Source organism: Phodopus roborovskii, unplaced genomic scaffold (assembly GCF_943737965.1).
Source record: "Phodopus roborovskii unplaced genomic scaffold, PHOROB, whole genome shotgun sequence".
Classification (NCBI taxonomy): domain Eukaryota; kingdom Metazoa; phylum Chordata; class Mammalia; order Rodentia; family Cricetidae; genus Phodopus; species Phodopus roborovskii.
The window spans coordinates 25,081,406-25,099,266 of NW_026126416.1; the positions used below are offsets into that span (position 1 = coordinate 25,081,406).

The 17,861-nt window shown below is 39.9% G+C and overlaps 2 protein-coding genes across 2 annotated transcripts in view; one reads left to right on the plus strand and one right to left on the minus strand.

The window, feature by feature from the left end:
- The window catches only part of Bcl2l11 (BCL2 like 11), a 641,641-nt gene that overhangs the window by 118,155 nt on the left and 505,625 nt on the right, over window positions 1–17,861 (minus strand). The gene's annotated exons all lie outside the window — the stretch shown is intronic.
- The window catches only part of Anapc1 (anaphase promoting complex subunit 1), a 70,931-nt gene that overhangs the window by 35,099 nt on the left and 17,971 nt on the right, over window positions 1–17,861 (plus strand). Inside the window, exons 26-34 of the mRNA XM_051183423.1 lie at window positions 2,320–2,534; window positions 3,946–4,064; window positions 6,394–6,665; window positions 7,542–7,776; window positions 10,901–10,992; window positions 13,156–13,290; window positions 13,432–13,514; window positions 14,517–14,595; window positions 15,240–15,314. Of these exons, the coding sequence (XP_051039380.1) occupies window positions 2,320–2,534; window positions 3,946–4,064; window positions 6,394–6,665; window positions 7,542–7,776; window positions 10,901–10,992; window positions 13,156–13,290; window positions 13,432–13,514; window positions 14,517–14,595; window positions 15,240–15,314 (1,305 nt within the window). The remainder of the gene's footprint in view (window positions 1–2,319; window positions 2,535–3,945; window positions 4,065–6,393; window positions 6,666–7,541; window positions 7,777–10,900; window positions 10,993–13,155; window positions 13,291–13,431; window positions 13,515–14,516; window positions 14,596–15,239; window positions 15,315–17,861) is intronic.

The window sequence follows — 17,861 nt, forward strand, 5'->3', positions numbered from 1 at the left end:
CATTTTGGTAACTGTGCATGTCAGGTTGCCTTTTATGTTACAAGTCAAATGAAGTTTATAATTGAACACAGGAGCTTTGGACTTAGTGACTGCCTTGTGTGGCCTGAACCTTTCTTTGCCCATAATCAGGAGAGAGAGGTATGGAGTCAGCAAGCCACTGGCCATGCCTGTTCAGCTACTTGTACCTGTAAAAGCAGCTGATTATGATAGTTATCAGGAAAACTGATAACCTGTGAACCCTGGATTTGGCTGGGTATTCATTCTGTTCTTATTCATGTTTGAGAAGTTGAACTTAGCCTTTTTAGTAGGTATAAATAACAGTAAAATTGAAGCCTTGAGGAAGAATGTGTTTTACACCAGGGTTAGTTATTTAGGTTACTTAAACGATCCTTTGTTGTCATTGTCTTTACATCTGTTTCAGAATGCATTCTAAGAAGCCTAGAAATGAGGAAAAATTTTTGTTGTTTTTGGGACAGGGTTTCTATAGGTCAGGCTGACAGGCATAGGACTTACAGAGATCTGTGACCTCCTTGAGCAAACAGGGGGATCAGGCTTGTTCTGTTAGCCTTTGAATCATTACGTCATCATCACTATGGTATAACTGTGGGCAGGTCACAGTAGGTCCCCTAACCCAACAGTTGCCTGCCTCGGACTTGAGCTAGAATCCGTTTCCATGGGAATCTAATTTTAAATTTGTATCTAAGCAGCAACTTCAGTTGACTTGGTGTTTGTCCTGTTTTAAATACAAAACTGTTCTTATTCTCTTGACCAAGAAAATCCAGGTGTGGTAGTACATCTTTGTAACCAGAACTTGGAAGACTGACCTGGGAGAGTCATCATGAGTTCAAAGGTAGCAGCCGTTAAAGGCTAGGCTCACAACCAAAAGTAGCCTGAACTACATAATGAGGTCCTGTCCGAAAACACACAAACACATGTATGCACACACGAAGATGTTTGGCATTTAGATTTCTTTTGCTCCTGGGTGCCAAACATAAACACTGTAAATAACAATCAATAAATTATTTAAATGTCAGTCTAGGCAAGTTTGTCTACATTTAGTTTCTTAAGTTATTTGAGGCTAAATTTCAATTTGGTTCTGCTGTTTGGGTTTATGTTCTCTAGATAAGTTATCCATTAGAATATATAGTCGTATCTTGCCTGATGATGACATACATCCTGAGAAATGTGCCCTTGGGCAATTCTGATGTGCAAGCTTGATAGTGTTTGTAGCTGGGTCACTAGACATAGATCTTATCTTAGGGAGCACTGTCACCATGCATATAGGCTCTTGGTGCACATGCTGTGTGGTATGTGGTTATAGTTTGGTTTTGATTAGTTATTCCATAGGAACCAAAGTTAAGTTTTTATCTGGTCATATATACCACTTTCCCCCTCCCCTCCAGGCTAACATTATTGCCTCCACACTAGCTGTCAGGACCAGAAAACCTTAGCATTTTAATTGGGATTTAATCTCTCTCTTTTTTTTTTTTTTTTTTTTTTTTTTTCAAGACAGGGTTTCTCTGTGTAGCTTGGAGTCTGTCCTGGAACTCACCCTGTAGACCAGGCTGGATTTGAGCTCACAGAGATCTACCTGCCTCTGTCTCCCAAGTGCTGGGATTAAAGGCATGAGCTGCCACTGGCCGGCAGATTTAATCTTTTATTGGCGTGTAGAGCTTTGCTTGAGAGGAAGTGGAGAGTCTATGCAGTGCATATCTTGTTGTAGGCAGACTGAAGCACTGGGGCTGGGAAGCCCTGCATGAGAGCACAAATGAGGTTCTCAGGGTAGGCTGGCAGTCAAAGAGTTAAGTTGCTGGTTTTGTAAAATGTGTGTAGAACCTAGAAAGTGAAAACCAGTCACAATCTGAGTTTTATGTTTTATGCAGCTTCAGTCAGCCTTTGAGGTGTGTGTCCTTCCAGGTTTTATTCCTCTGCTTCTGTTAATTGTAATGTTGAAGTAGGTAGGCATCAGTCCTGCAGTAATAGTGAGATGCCTCATCTTCTATCTGGAATAGCAAATGAATTTTTTCTTTTAGTAGATTCAACTGCCTGATTATAAATAATTCTAAATATAAATTCCTTTCTTCAGTTTAGTGAAGAATGACTCCAAGTAGGCAATGCAGTACTTTAAAAGATTTATAGCAGCTAGACACTTACATAGGCTTAGGATGATAATGAGACCAAGAGGGTGCGGCAAGCTTGGGTGCTCTCCCAGTGCAGAAGAGCTCAGTAGTATAGAGTTGTGTTCCATTAGCTTGTTCACCCTCTCAGTCTAGGCCCACAACTGCCTTTTAAGTCATTACAATAAAGTCTGTTACGCAGGTGCTCTCATCAGATGTGTCTTCAGGAACCGAGGCTGAGGAGGAAGATGATGGCATGAATGACTTGAATCATGAGGTTATGTCATTAATATGGAGCGAAGATTTACGGGTCCAGGATGTGAGAAGGCTGCTTCAAAGTGCACAGCCTGTCCGTGTTAATGTGGTGCAGTACCCAGAACTCAGTGACCATGAGTTCATTGAAGAGAAAGAAAACAGGTAAAATGGTTCATTTCCTGTCTAGCTTGTTACACTTGAGACTAGTGTATTTGTTTTCCATTAATATTTTAACTGTGTGTGTGTGTGTGTGTGTGTGTGTGTGTGTGTGTGTGTGTGTGTGTGTGTTTGTGTGTGTTTCTTTGTTTCCACTGAGCTTCAGGAGAATCCAGGTCAGACCATTCAGCTCAGTGGCAAGTGCCTTTTCTCACTGAGCCATCTTGCCAGCTTGGTGTGGTTAGTTTTAAATGTTAGCTTGCTACAATCTAGAATTACCTGGGAAGAGAATTTAAGTTGAGGAATCTTGGCTCAGGTTGGTCTGTCAGGGACAGTCTTCCATATTGATTGAGCTAGGAAGACCAAGCTTGATTGGGCAGTAACATGTGATGGGCTGGGCCCTGGGCTGTCCTAATTCCTCTCTCACTGTTCACTCACCATATGTACTCAGGTTATCACTTGAACTTGAGGGTAGAGCACATAGGTAGGAGTGGGGGCTCTTTTAGTTAGGCTTAGTGCCATTCCTGGATGGACTTGGATGAATTATTTAGCCTGTTACTTTATGAGTTGCTTTAGCTGTAATAGACATGAGTGTAACAGTTACACCGCATCAACTGTTGGCATCAAGTCAGTTCTTTTATAACACCTGAAATATTTCATAGCGCGTAGTAAAACTCACTGTAATCAGACATTGTTAACAGTGTATTGATTCTTTTTTCTCTTTTAGTATAGTGGTTCTCAACTTTTCTAATGCTGTAATCCTTTTATGCAGTTCTTGTGGTGACCCCAACCACAAAGTTATTTTTGTTGCTACTTCATAACTAATTTTGCTACTGTTATGAATTATAATGTAAATATTTGATATTCAGATGGTCTTAGGTAAACCCTGTGACAGGGGTCCCTGTAGAGTGTTAGTTTTTCATTGTGACCAATAGAACACAATTTAACTTTGAACCTACCTGGTGTGTAGCTGTGGTGACTGTTTACTTCCTTTCTTTATGTACAAAACACAGAGGTAGTGGCATTTTTGAGGCAGTATTGGTATCAGGAATGAGAGGATGATCTCTGTGTACTGATGCAACGCAAGGGCAGGTAACATCAAGAGGAACCACCCTAGTAATGTATTTTCTTTAGACCTGGCTAGGGTTAGCGTCGGTCAGAGTAGAATTTAGTTTCATCCTTTTACTACCCCAGGAGAACTGGGCCTCATTCAAAGCAGATAAGCAAAGGCAATGTGTGTTTGTTTCAGCATCCTGATGAGGTTGAATTGTTGACCCTTCTATCTCTGGCGGTAGGGAAGGGGGTGTTTTGTGAGGGCTTGATTGTGTCTTAGTCCCTCTTGAATCATTTCTTCCTGTTAGATTTCAGCCATGAGCTCTGTTAACAGTTTGTGTGTTGTTTTGTGTTTTTACTATAGACTGCTCCAGTTGTGTCAGCGAACTATGGCCCTTCCAGTAGGACGAGGGATGTTTACCTTGTTTTCATATCATCCTGTTCCAACAGAGCCGTTGCCTATTCCTAAATTGAATCTGACTGGTATGTTAAATTCTGGGCTCATCGCCAAAGGACTAAGTTCATGCTTGAGTGGGGTTCTTTAGAATTATTTAACTTAAAACCAAAGCACTGCTTCTGTGTGCTCATTGATTTTCAGCACTAATAGCACTATTGAAGCTCCCTTAGCAGATTGCCTATGACAAAGTACTTGTGTCAAGTCACTTAGGGGAAGAGTCGCTTTGGCTCATGGTTTATGGGGATACAGTCCATGATTGCAAGGAAATCTTGAGGATAGAAACAGCTTGTGGCTGGAGCTTCCTCAAATCTGAGCAATCAGGAACCACCTAGGAGGGTCTATAGACCTCAAGGCCAGCTTTCAGTGGCTCAGTTCTTTCAGTACTTCCGCCACCCCCCAAATACCACAGTCTTCTGGGACAGTGCCGTCAGCTGGGTACCAAAACATAGCCTATTACTCATCTTGTGTTTTATTATGATTATTTTAAGATATAAAAACCTGAGAGAGTTGTTGTTGATAAAGTTAAGACAATTTAGGGCTGGGAGTGGTGGCATATACCTTTAATCCCAGCATTTGGGAGGTAGAGTTCCAGACCAGCTGGGGTTACATAATAAGATCCTGTTTTGTTTTGTTTTGTTTTGTTTTAATGTGAGGCTTGAATTCTAAATAATCTTAAAGTCTACTATGTACATAATTTGGGTTCTCTTGAGACACTCTTCTGTGTGTATACATGTTACAAATCAGTCACCATTTATCCACTTAGAATTTGTTTTTGATGATGGTTCAGACATCTTTAAAATGGTGTTTCCAAAGTTTTAAGGATTTTGGTACCTTTGTACAATAATCAGTATTTATTTTAAATGTCTTTCATGTTGTCATCTTGACACAATAGATATCACATCAGTCTCATAGATATCTGTTGATGAATTGAGCTAACAAACCATTCGTTATATAAAGATGATGTGGTCATATCTGTGTGCACAGTATGGATCAAAACTCAAAGGAATTATAAAAATTCAAACTGAACTTATCACAAACATTTAATTTTTATTACTTATGGACCATCACAGTAGAGAATGTTCCTTTCTAGTTCTCTAGGTAACTTCTCTGTCAACAGATAGTCTCTGTTTTGACATTAGAGTCTTGCTATGTAGCTCAGGCTAACTTTAAGATTTCTATCCTCCTTCCTTGGCCTCTTAAATGCCAGGATTATAGGCACGTGCCACCATTCTCAGTTGGATTTAGCATTTCAAAAGAAACTTGTATATGTGTGTACATGTGTGCGCATGTGTGGGTGCCGGTAGCGGTGAAAGAACGGTGGTGGATCACGTGGTTGTGTCACCTGATGTGGATGCTGGGAACAAGCTCTAGGTTTTCTTAAAGAGCAGGAAGTGGTCCTAACAGTGAAACCATCTCTCCAGTTCCAGGCTTGGCGTTTTTCATATCTAACATATATTAGATACTTATAGGTGTCTATGTGCTGAGGCATAGGCATATGAATCAGAAATAGGGCAGATTCCTGAAGATCGTTGTCTCTTAAAATTTACTTTGCTTTAATATCTAGACAACAATATAGGAGTGAATGTTTGAAATGGACACCAGCATCCTCAGTCACCTGTTGGAATTTGTTATTCATGTAGTTAAACTGACACTTATCTTTATTTAGTTTTGTTCTACCTCCCTGCAGTTGCAAATATTGCTGAGCATAGAGAACCCTGACTAGATCGTCTGAAGTGAAATTAGTGTCAGTTATTTTAGCAAAATGAGCGCCGAAGTATTTTAAACTATACAGTTTATTTGTTGTTTTTGGATACAGAGCTATGTAGCCTAAACCTTGACTGGCCTGGAACTCTGTGTAGACCAGATTGGGTTCCAAGTCACAGAGCTCCACCTGCCTTTGCCTCTGGAGTCCTGGCATTACAAACTTGTGCCACCTTACTGAGACGATGTATGTATCTGTGTGTGTGTGTGTGTGTGTGTGTGTGTGTGTGCGCGCGCGCACATGTGTGTGTGTGTGTGCGCGCGCGCGCGCACATGTGTGTGTGTTTGTGTATTTATGTATGAATGTATATATGTATGCATATACATGAGTGTATGTATGTGTACCATGTGTGGGAATAAGTTCAAAGATGTCAGAAGAGGCATTGGATCCCCAGGGAACAGAGTTATAAGTGGTTATGAGCTGCCATATGGGTGCTGGAAACTTAACCTAGGTCCTCTGCAAGAGAAGCAAGTGCTCTTACCTGTAGAGCCATCTCCAGCCCCCAATAGGGGTTTTGAATCCAATAAAGGCAACCTTATTTCAAAGACCTGAGTTTTTAATTTTGTATTTTAATTCACTTCTTGTCTGCCTAGGGCGAGCCCCTCCACGGAATACAACTGTAGATCTTAATAGTGGGAACATCGATGTTCCTCCCAATATGACAAGTTGGGCCAGCTTCCATAATGGTGTGGCTGCTGGCCTGAAGATAGCCCCTGCCTCCCAGATAGACTCAGCTTGGATTGTTTACAACAAGCCAAAGCATGCCGAGTTAGCCAATGAGTACGCTGGCTTTCTCATGGCCCTGGGTCTGAATGGGCACCTTACCAAGCTGGCTACTCTCAATATCCATGACTACCTAACTAAGGTGAGAACTTGCCATCCCCATGCCTGGCATTGTGCCACACACCTACTGCACCACCTCCTGATTGTCTTCTTTCCCTTTCGCATTCCTGCACCTCTAACTGTAAGTCAGTGTGACCCTTGCTCAGAACCATTTGCTCATCCTCCATTGTGTCTGCCGCTGGGATCCATGTGCCCCTGCTTACTTCTGCAGCCGTTGTACTGCTCTTCCTTTGAGTGTCCCATCTTCTGTCACTTTTCTTAGAGATTGCTAATAATTCTCTAGCCCCTCCTCATAAAAAAATATATTAGTGTCCTTTGAATAGTCGTTTACTCTGTACTTGTAAACAAGTTTTAATTTTGTGTTTTTGTGTTTCTAATTTATCATGTTTCCCCCTTATTAGGACACTATAAGAGCTGGGACCATATGCGTTTAGTTTGCCACTATACTCTCAGTGCCTGCCATGTAAAGGTACTTATTGAAAGAGGCAGGCATTGTTTTATCTAAAACTCAGTGGGGCTGGGGAGATAGTAAAGTGCTTGCCATGGAAACATGAGACTTGAGATGGTTTCCCGCACTCACACAAAAAGGCCAGCTGTGGTGGAGTGTGCTTGTAATTCTGGTGCTGGGGAGGTGAAGAAGAGAGGACTGTGGGGTCTTGCTGGCAGCCAGTCTACTTGAGTGAGAGTCTCAGGTCCCAGTGAGAGACTGTGCTTCAAAAACTAAGATGGGCGGCTTCTGAGGAATCTCTGGCTTCTGAAAATATACTCTCATGCTCATTCGCGCGCGCTCACACACACACACACACATACACTTCCCCCACCCCCTTCTCTTCCTCTATTTCAAAATAGCCATATATGTTCTGTTAGAGTCTGAGTTTTATTTTGTTTGCCTTTGTAGGGCCATGAAATGACAAGCATTGGATTGCTACTTGGTGTTTCTGCTGCAAAACTTGGCACCATGGACATGTCAATTACCCGGCTTCTTAGCATTCACGTTCCTGCTCTCTTACCTCCAACATCCACAGAGCTTGATGTGCCTCACAATGTCCAAGTGGCTGCAGTGGTTGGCATTGGCCTTGTTTATCAGGGCACAGCTCACAGACATACAGCCGAAGTCCTATTGGCTGAAATAGGTATGCAGTTAATAGTGCTTAATCCTTACAGCTATACATTTTCCACTCAAGCATATACCTATAGAAAATGATGATAAAACTATGAAAATTAAGGAAAACAGAGTAGCTTTTATGAGTACAGAATGATCAGATAATTATTTAAAAGCAAAAAATAAAAAAGCAAAACTCAACAAGTAATGTAAGCAGGGCTTTTGTTGCTGTGTAGGTAGTAAGCCTGGACTGGTAAGCCCACTGTTGAGCTCGAGTGGATGCATGTGAATGAGCCATTCATCTCACACAAGGCAATGTCTGGCAGAAACCTGCACTTAAAACTAGATTGTTTTGGTTCCTAATATCACATTGTTTTCTTCTGTTGGACAAGAACACTTGAGAAATAATCAAATGATTGTCTCCTGTAACTTATGCAACACTCATATTTTTCAGTTACTTTTTAATCACTGGTAAAAAAAATGTAAAGGATTTAATGTAAACGCAATACAAACAGTTTGTTCACTTGTATTGTTTAGGGAATAATGGTGGAAGTCTGTGCAATGCAAGTACATTTTAAAAAATATGTTTGATGTGTGGTTGGTTGAGTCCATCCATGGGTTCAGAACCTATAGATAATGAGGCCACTGTACATACAAGTGATGAAGTTTAACTTATAAATTAAAGTAACAAATTTACAACGGTAACTGATGTTAGAGTATGATGATTATAATGCTCTACTGAAGGTGGATTTTTTTTCATTTCCAGAACTTGACATTCAGTGTTTTCAGAACAGTTTTGACTACTAGTAGGGAAACCATGGAAACAAAAACTTTTGAGATATCTGAGCCACCAGTGTGTTAGTGAGGATGCATTGTCCTTTAGCATGATTGCATCACATAGCTGTTGCTACCACACTTCTACATAATGAATTACAATTAAACTGGCCTGCTGACTCTGCTTTAGGCTATAGATCTATGGTTTGGTCGCTCTATTTCTGCTTCGTGTACCCTAGGACCCAGGCTGCAGGGTGTATCTTCTCTAGTGATGTGTATGTAGGAGACTCAATAACAAAAGCTTTGGTCCTTGCTGTTGTGCCAGCTAAAGCCCAGGCAGTTCCACCAGGAATCTGTTTCATGAGGTGGCTGTACTATAGGACAGTGAAGAACGGGGCTTGACTTTGATAGCCATAGTGATAGTAGAAGATATTCACAAAACTGAAACTTTCCTTCCTTTTCCAAAATATAAAGTAGTGTACATTATGGGTGTAAAACAAGTACTCAGATGGTCCCCAGCACTGCTGTTTACAGCTTGTTCGTCTAGAGCAGTAATTCTTAACCTTCACAGGGATTGCCTAAGAGCATCGGAACACACATATATTTATAACAGTAGCAAAATTACAGTTATGAAGTAACAATGAAATGAAAATAATTTTATGGTTGCGGGTCACCACAACATAAGGAATTGCATTAAAGGGTTGCAGCATTAGGAAGGTTGAGAACCACTGAGCTTAAGGTTAAGTAAATGCTGCTGTACCACAGTGCTGTCTAGTGATGTAACTACTCTCTCACAGCATACCTCTTTCATATTCTGCATGCAAGATTTTTTTCTTGATTCATATGCATGCGGTATTTATATTCTGCCTTTGAAAATGCTTCATTGTCATAAGTGTCTTCAAATTAAATTAATATTGTATATCTTATGAGGTTTTCTAAAATGTCTAATTGTTAGACCATTTTTTTCCACTTTAAAAAAATGTTTATTTTATGTGTGGGTGTTTTGCCTGCATGTATGTCTGTGTACCATGTGCAGTGCCCCAGAAGAGGGTGTTCAATCTCTTGGAATTGGAGTCACAGACAGTTGTTAGCTGTTGCCATGTGAGCGCTAGGAATCAAACCTGGGACTTCTGGAAGAGAAAGTGCTCTTAACCACTAAGTCATCTCTCCAGCCTGCCCCTCCTTCCCCCTCCTTAGTGCTGGGATCATAGCATACATCATCTTGTCCAGCTACCTCAGGGGCTGTTTCTATCTCTTTGCTGTTATGCATAAGTATTATACTAATTACCTTAATGTCATTTTTTTTTTTTCCCAATCTGGAGAATACAATTCCAGAAGTATGAACTTCTTTCTGGAGGGAGAGTTCTTTATGCATAACACATTTTGTTTTCCTAAAGCAGTGGTTTTCACCTTTCCTAATGCAGTGACTGTTAAATACATTTCCTCATGTTCTGTTAGCCCCAACCATAAAATTATTTCACTGCTACTTCATAACTGTAATTTTCTGCTGTTATGAATCATAATGTAAATATCTGATATCCAAGAGATATGCACTAATTGAAAACTGATGCCCTAAAACATAGAGTTAGTAGAATGGAATGCTTTTAAAAGTATGAATTTTTACCATGAACACATATTATCTAGAATCCAATGAAAATCTGGGAAATATAGTAGTTAACTTAAAAGCATAAAGTAAGTGCATGATTATCAATACTTGAACTTTTTTTTCCCCCTAGACAGGAGTATTCTGTGTCGCCCTGGCTGTCCTAGAACTTGCTCTGTAGACCAGGCTGGCCTGGAACTCACAGAGATCGTCTGTCTGTGCCTCTTGAGTGCTGGGACTAAAGGCATGTGCCATAACTGCCTGGCTATTTGAACATTTTTAATCACATCTAGTGAATGCATTTGAAAATAATTAAAATTCAAATGGCTTTATTTTAATTTATTTTTAGTGAAAACAGTTTTTAAGAGTACCTGTCTCCTTTGTTAAGTGTTGGGGTAAGCGCCGGTGTGGAGGTCAGAAGACAGCTTGCTGGAGTTGCTCTCCCTCCATGTGTGTCTTGGAGATTGCACTCAGAGTGTCGGACTTGGCAAAACTGAGCCATCTGGCCAGTCCAATGTAATTGTCTCTTTAAAAACTATAATACTTCTTGGCAACTTTCTGGTAAAATCCAAGTTTTCACAGTATTTGAAAGTCATTGCTGATAGAAGCTTTGATAGATAAATTTAAGAACCCACGGGAACTTTTGATAAGCTGATAAATTGGATGCACTTTGAACAGTGTCTTTATCTTAAGCAATTAGAAAGTGAAGTCTCTAAAACTTTTACAAGTTGAAGTTTGTAATAAGCTGTCTTCACCTGCGTTTCTCTGTCCTTCATAGGGCGGCCCCCTGGTCCGGAAATGGAATATTGCACTGACAGAGAGTCCTATTCTTTAGCTGCTGGTCTGGCCCTGGGTATGGTTTGCTTGGGGGTAAGTAGTCTGTCTTCTGCTTTTACCCAGGACATCTGCATATTGAAAGGAACTCCCTTAACACTTGGCGCTGAATGCCATGCTGGTGTCCTGTCACTTCACCCAGTGCCCACCTTTCCTTCTTTCTGCATTCTTTCTTAAAGTCTGCAGTGGAGAAAAATTATAGTGAGGTGGGATTTTAAAATTCCTTTCCTCTGACATGTATGTTTATAGTTAAACTATGGTATTTCTCTTTTATTTTTATGTTTATGAATATTTTGCTTGCATGTATGTCTGTTTACCATGTATATGCAATGCCTGCAGAGGCCAGAAGATGGTATTGGATACCCTGGAACTAGAGTTACAGATAGCTACCATGTGGGTGCTAGGTATTGAACCCAGTTCCTCTGGAAGAGCAGCTAGTGCTCTTTACCACTGAACCATCTCTCTGACCCTGAAATTTCTTGAAAAAAATTCAAGAGATAAGATAAAGAATGGTAAATCACTCTGGAAGAAAATAGGGCTGGATAACAATGGTTGCTCTGTGTAAGCATGAGAACTTGTGTTTGGATTTCAGAACACACTGAGAATGATAGAGCAGGATACTCAGCATCCTCCTGTGGCCCCTGTGCATACTTACACACAAGTATCCATACATGTATGTGTGTGTGCCTGCACACACATGCAAATATACCACCCTCAGACACACATGCTTACTCACACACATATATTGATCACTCTCTTTCTCTCTATACATAATGAGTAGAAAAACAGTGAAAATATATATGATTAGAAGCCTTATGAATCTGGAGTAATTGTTAGAAATAGCCCCAATCTTTCTTTTGCTGCTCTGTTGATAACTGTATTCCAGAGTTGCTATAGCAGCTCTTGCTTTGTAACAGAATGCAGTGTCAGGTTAACTCATCTTTAATTTCATCCAAGAGATGTCTACAAAACTGCCAAAAACATTCCATGTAATTACTGTTTTTCTCTTGGAGTACGATTGCCTTGAAAACCCTCCAATGTAGTGTTCTAGTCAAGCTAAATGATAACTCAAAATGTTGTAGTGAAACATGTTTCTTCTTACGTGCATTCTAAAAATCTGTCATTGTTGGCCATGTGTTTTCTTCTCACATCTGACATGTAAGCTAAAGAAGCAGGTGGTACTATGTAAAAGCATCATACTGTGAATTGGGACTGGAAATTTGGTTCAGACATGGTGAGCTAATCATTTGACTACATTAGTGTCTGTTGGTTAAGCAGTCCTATGACTGTTGAGCAGAACTGCTGTGTTTGACATACAGCTCTGCCTGCCATTTAGTATCGAGGTAGATAACCTTGGGCTGGATTCAATTGCACCTCCCTTGAGTGCGAGTCTTACTAGTAGCTGTTCAGTAGTGTCCTCGTTTTGTTCTGTTGCTGTGATAAAAACACTCTGACCTAATCACCTCAGGGGAGGATGGGTTTATTTCTGCTTACACTTTCATTCTGGACAGGAACTCAAGTCAGGAACCCGTAGCAGAAACTGTGAAGCAGTCTGCTTGTTTGCTCACTTTCTGGCTTGCTTACAGGCTCGTGTTTAGCTAGCTCTATTTGATAAGCCAGGACCACTTGCCTAGCCATGGTACTTTTCACTGTGGGCTGAGGTCTTCTATATCAATTAATAATCAAGTCAGCCCCCACAGACATGTCCACAGGCCAGTCTAATCTAGACAAGTACTCAGTTGAGGCTTTATTCTCAGCTGACTCTAGGCTGTATCAGCTTAACAAGTGAAGCTAAGGAGGACAGATAGGGTTGCTGAATTGAGGTAACTCATTTTAAGTACAGCAGAATGGAACATGGTGTGGAGTATGCCTGACAGATCGCAGGTGCAGGAATGAAGTACCCAGGTGTTCCCAGTTGAGGTTTGAATTCCTACTCAGTCTTTAACTTTGCCCTGAGTTTAAGTGTGGCTTTGACCTGTGGGCTTTATTAAACACAAGTATGCAGATCTGAATCTAAATTACAATTTTTGAGAATTAATAGCTTGATATTAATTAGTGTGTAAAGTGTTTATTGTAATTGGAAGAAAACTTCAAAATTAAAATGCCCTCTTTTGAAGTGTCCCTTTGTTTACTATGGGTGTGTGTTACTGACTTGTTGCTGTATGACTTCTCTTCATCTCAGTTATTTGATTTTTCCAGCATGGCAGCAATTTGATTGGTATGTCTGATCTCAATGTGCCGGAACAGCTGTATCAGTATATGGTTGGAGGTCATAGGCGTTTTCAGACTGGAATGCACAGGGAGAAACATAAATCTCCAAGTTACCAAATCAAAGTAAGTCAAATCAGAGTTAGGGATCAGAGTGCCACAAGCTGAGAGGGCTAAGAATCTAGTCAGTAGTGATTTTGTACACAGTTAGAAGTGTGCTGATGGTGTGCTCAGCCTGATGAATTCATGAGTAACTTCTCTCACCAGGAAGGAGATACCATAAACGTGGATGTGACTTGTCCAGGTGCTACTCTGGCTTTGGCTATGATCTACTTAAAAACCAATAACAGGTAAGAACACCTGTCCCCTGCATGACATGTGGTGTCCTTTTTGCATTAAGCAGTACAATCTTCCCATGTTTATATCCCCCATGCTAGAGCAGCCTGACTCTGTTCTTGCAGATATCAGGAGCTGAGTAGACTTTAGTGTTTTCTTTGGTAATGCTGTTTATCAGGGTGTTTGTCTCACTGTGTTTAGGATATTGGTCCCAAGACCCCTAAAGTGAACTACAAAAGCATGGGATTTATGTGTAATCCCATGCACTTCATCTTGGTTCTTAAAATCATCTGTAGATTACTTACAGTATGAGGTACACTTATACATACCATTGTATACTGTAATATACAATGTTAATACTGTATTATTTAGAAAGTGATGATTAAAGCAAATGAAAAGACCATGTGTAATCTAGACGTAAATTTTTTTTTCCCTCCTGGTACTTTCAGATGGATAGGGAAGCCAAGGATATGGAAGGCTAGCCCAAAAAGCTGCCCAGTTCCCTTCAGTAATTTGGCATATCTTTGTGAGCACTGTTTAAGCCAGAAATACTTAGCATTATTCTGTACTTGGTTTGCCATTTATAAAAATGGGTTTGCTTTTAGAAGCTTTTCTAATGACTAAACCTTCTATTTTCCCAGTCTGTCCTGAGTTATGTCCCTAGCTCACCTTAATTATTGTAATTTGAAAAATATTCTTGAGATTCAATTAGGAAAATTCTATGCAGAATTAACAAAGTTATAACAGATATCATGAATCTTTTATTTGGATAAATGTTATGTCAATGTTTTCTTGGTACTGGAGGTATTTCATCAAACAAGACAAAATTAAAAATACTCTCATGGAACTTACATGTTATAATGAGACATAAAAAAATAATTGTTATGTTAATATGAGTGAAACATTAATGGAAAAGCTAGACCTTTGCTGGAGGGGAGAAATGATTTGATGTCTTTTGAGTTTTGATTACCTGGCCTTCTTGAGCAGTAACCTTCATTGATGTCCTCTGCCAACAGATCCATTGCTGACTGGCTGCGAGCTCCTGATACCATGTATTTGCTGGACTTTGTGAAGCCAGAATTTCTCTTGCTTAGGGTGTGGTGCTTTGTCATTTTCATCTTTCTTGACAAGAAGGGGACTTTTTTTGATCCTCAAGTTTAGCCTATAAATCTGAATGCCTTTTCATGAAAGGGTTTTACTTTTAACCTGCCAAGTTTTCCTGACTGGCAATGCTATTTTGAAGTTTCCCAAATAGAACTTAGGAAGGCTAGGAAAGGTGAACTACCTGGTAGATAAGGGAGCATGCAACCTAGACCCTGTGTTACTTTTTAGTATTACTAAGGATGCGATAGTACTATGAAGGTTATAATGAGAGTAACAGTTTAGTACTGTCTAAAGTTGTTCTGTGTTTCTTTAACGTTTGAACCACCACATGAAAGTTTTTAAATTGATGTGTAAGCCGAGCTGTGGCTCTTCCCTTTGTGAGTTTTCTTTCACAGCAAAGTAAAGCTTTCCCAAGCCCTAAAAAGTTTGATGATGATGATGATGATGATGATGAACTGAATTTTAATTTTAAGATCTAAATTTTTATTTTTATTTTTTTTTTATATTTAGTTGATAGTCTATGTTTTTTAAAGTAGTCATTAGTTGGGAACTAATCTTTAGTTTTTTTACGGCTATAATTATTAGGAAATATGTGAGCTTTGCCTAATTAATTTTGTCTGTAATTCATTTTTAAGACACTTGCTCGGTGCCTGATTTTGTGGGATGATATTTTACCGAATTCCAAGTGGGTTGACAGTAATGTTCCTCAGGTAGGTACAAATAATAAATACTGTAACTTTAATGACATAAATTGTTATTTCTTGCAAGAGTTTAAAACATGCTATAGAATATTTTTTCTTGTGAAGGCAATTATTTATCCTTATGGTCTCTTCTTTTTAAAGATTAGTTTTTATTTAAGTGCATGCATGCTCACGCATAAAAGTGCTCATGCTTGAAGAAGCATCAGCTCCTCCTGGAGCTGGAGTTATGTGCACTTGGGAGCTGCTTATAGTGGGTTCTGTGAATTGAACTTGGGTCCTCTGGAAGAGTAGTGCATTTTTGTAACTGCTGAGTAGTCTTTCTAGCTCATCTTTAGGGGTTTCTTTTGAAGGCAGAGGAACTTTCATTTTAAAAGTATACCTTGAGGGCTGAGAGGAAGGTAAAGCAGCAAAAGTGCTTGCATTGGAAGCAAGAGGGCCAGAGTTAGAGTGCCCAGCTCATGCTCCTTCAGGCCAGTCCCACTTTGCAGGGGTGGTCATGGGCTGTGACAACTCTGGCTTTGCCAGTGATTGCATTCATCATGTGAGCTCTTAGTTCCCCGATCTGTGGAACTTCTCCAGGCTGTCTGAGAGAGGGTGTAGGCTGGCATGGTGGGATGGATAGTGCTGGAGTCTTCCTTCTAAGCTTTCTGTGAATACTGTCCTCTTGTGGTGGTGCTTTCTAAAGTGCTAGGGTAGATGTGATCTTAGGATCCCCAGAACCCATGTAAGTATTGGTGGGAGGAGAAAGAGATGGAACTAGACATGTTGGTAATTTCTGGGTTTAATTAGGAGGTCCTTCCCCGATGGATAAGGCAGAAGGGTCATGGGAGAGATTCCTGGCATCAATCTTAGGCCTGTGTACCCATGTATACACAGGTGCAGGCATACACACACACACACACACACACACACACACACACACACTCACCCACCAAGAAGTTTTAAAAATAAGAGGAAAAAAATTATATATTGACCACTGACCACTCAGTCTTTTGTTCTCAAAGGTTTGAAATTGTATTGTTTAAAATTAAATTTCACCCTTGATGTTTTATTCTAACTATTCATTTATCTAAAAAAAATTTGCAGATTTAGCATATATACTAGTTAATAGCAAATAGTCTCCTTTGTAACAAGGCTGCAGAATCATTATTATAACTAGCTGTTGCCAGTGTGTGTCCTGCATTGTTTCTACTCCATACTCTGAGTAGAACACTTCCAAAACTAAAATGTGAATGGACTTTATATGAACACCCATGTTACTAATACATTCTATAGGTAACATTTTACTGTATAAGCTTGTTCAGTTACTTTATTCATAATCTTTGAATATATTTTCAAGTTGTAAACAGTAATGAACTCCCTAGTATGTCAATATGTGTATTATTAAGTAAATGTCAATATTTATTTTCATTTTTTCTACTTAGTTAAAATTTCTGAACCAGAGGATACACAATTAAATGTATTGCTTAACAAGATATGACTAATATCGTGTGTGCAAACCTGTGTCATTCTATTTTTTCCCCAATGTGCTAATCTTAGTGATGCATTTACTTTAATGAAGTCACCTACAGTGCATATCTTTTGTGTGAGCCTTCTATGTGTCAGCATGGTGTGTGTTATTATTGAGTGTGTTAATAGTCTATCCGCTAGGTTTATTCTGTTACGTGAACATGCCAGTTTCTTTTCTGTTGTCTTTTGTTGGGTACCTGGGCAGCTTTAGCTTCTGGCTGTCATGGATCAAGCTCTTGTGGAGATTTGCAATAAGTAGTGCACAGATGCTGAAGTTTAGTGCATTATATTATGTGGGCTTTGGACAGAATCGCCCAGATAGAAGGGTGAGAGCAGCCCAGATGTGAGGGCTGTTAGGGCCTGGCTGACCTCATACTTGGAATCCTGTTTTGGTCTCCTGGGTGCTGGGCTACAGGCACATACCACATTCCACCTGAGGGTTGGTAGTCTTTTCTTATTTCCTGTACACTCTACTTGCTTGCAAGTCTCTCTCTCTCTCTTTCTCTTTCTCTCTCTCTCTCTCTCTCTCTCTCTCTCTCTCCTCCCCCTTTGATCTCTCCTGTTCTGATTTTTTAAAGTATAATTTTATTTTGGGGGGGATTTTTTGCTTTTTAATTTGTTTTTTGAGACAGGGTTTCTCTGTGTAGCTGTGGAGCCTATCCTAGAACTCAATTCTGTAGACCAGATGGGCTTTAAACTCTGCCTCCTGAGTACTGGAATTAAAGGCGTGGGCCGCCACTGCCCAGAAACTATAGGATGATGATGAAGGACCAGATTCCAGAGGGTTTTTCTTTGCACTTATTTACAACTCATACTCTTAGTGATGATTTTTTAGTTGATGATCAAGTGTGGAATTGTGACCATGTCTGGTGTAGCTGTATATAATAACACATAAGACTTATGTATACAGCGTGCTAATCCTATGAACTGTCGGTGGATTTCCATTCTGTTCATTTATAGATGAGTCGCAGAGCTGTTAGAGCATGGCCTTAAGATTTGGCTTTGAAGCCAAGCCCAAGCCCCAGTGTACATGTTCTGTTAAAGACC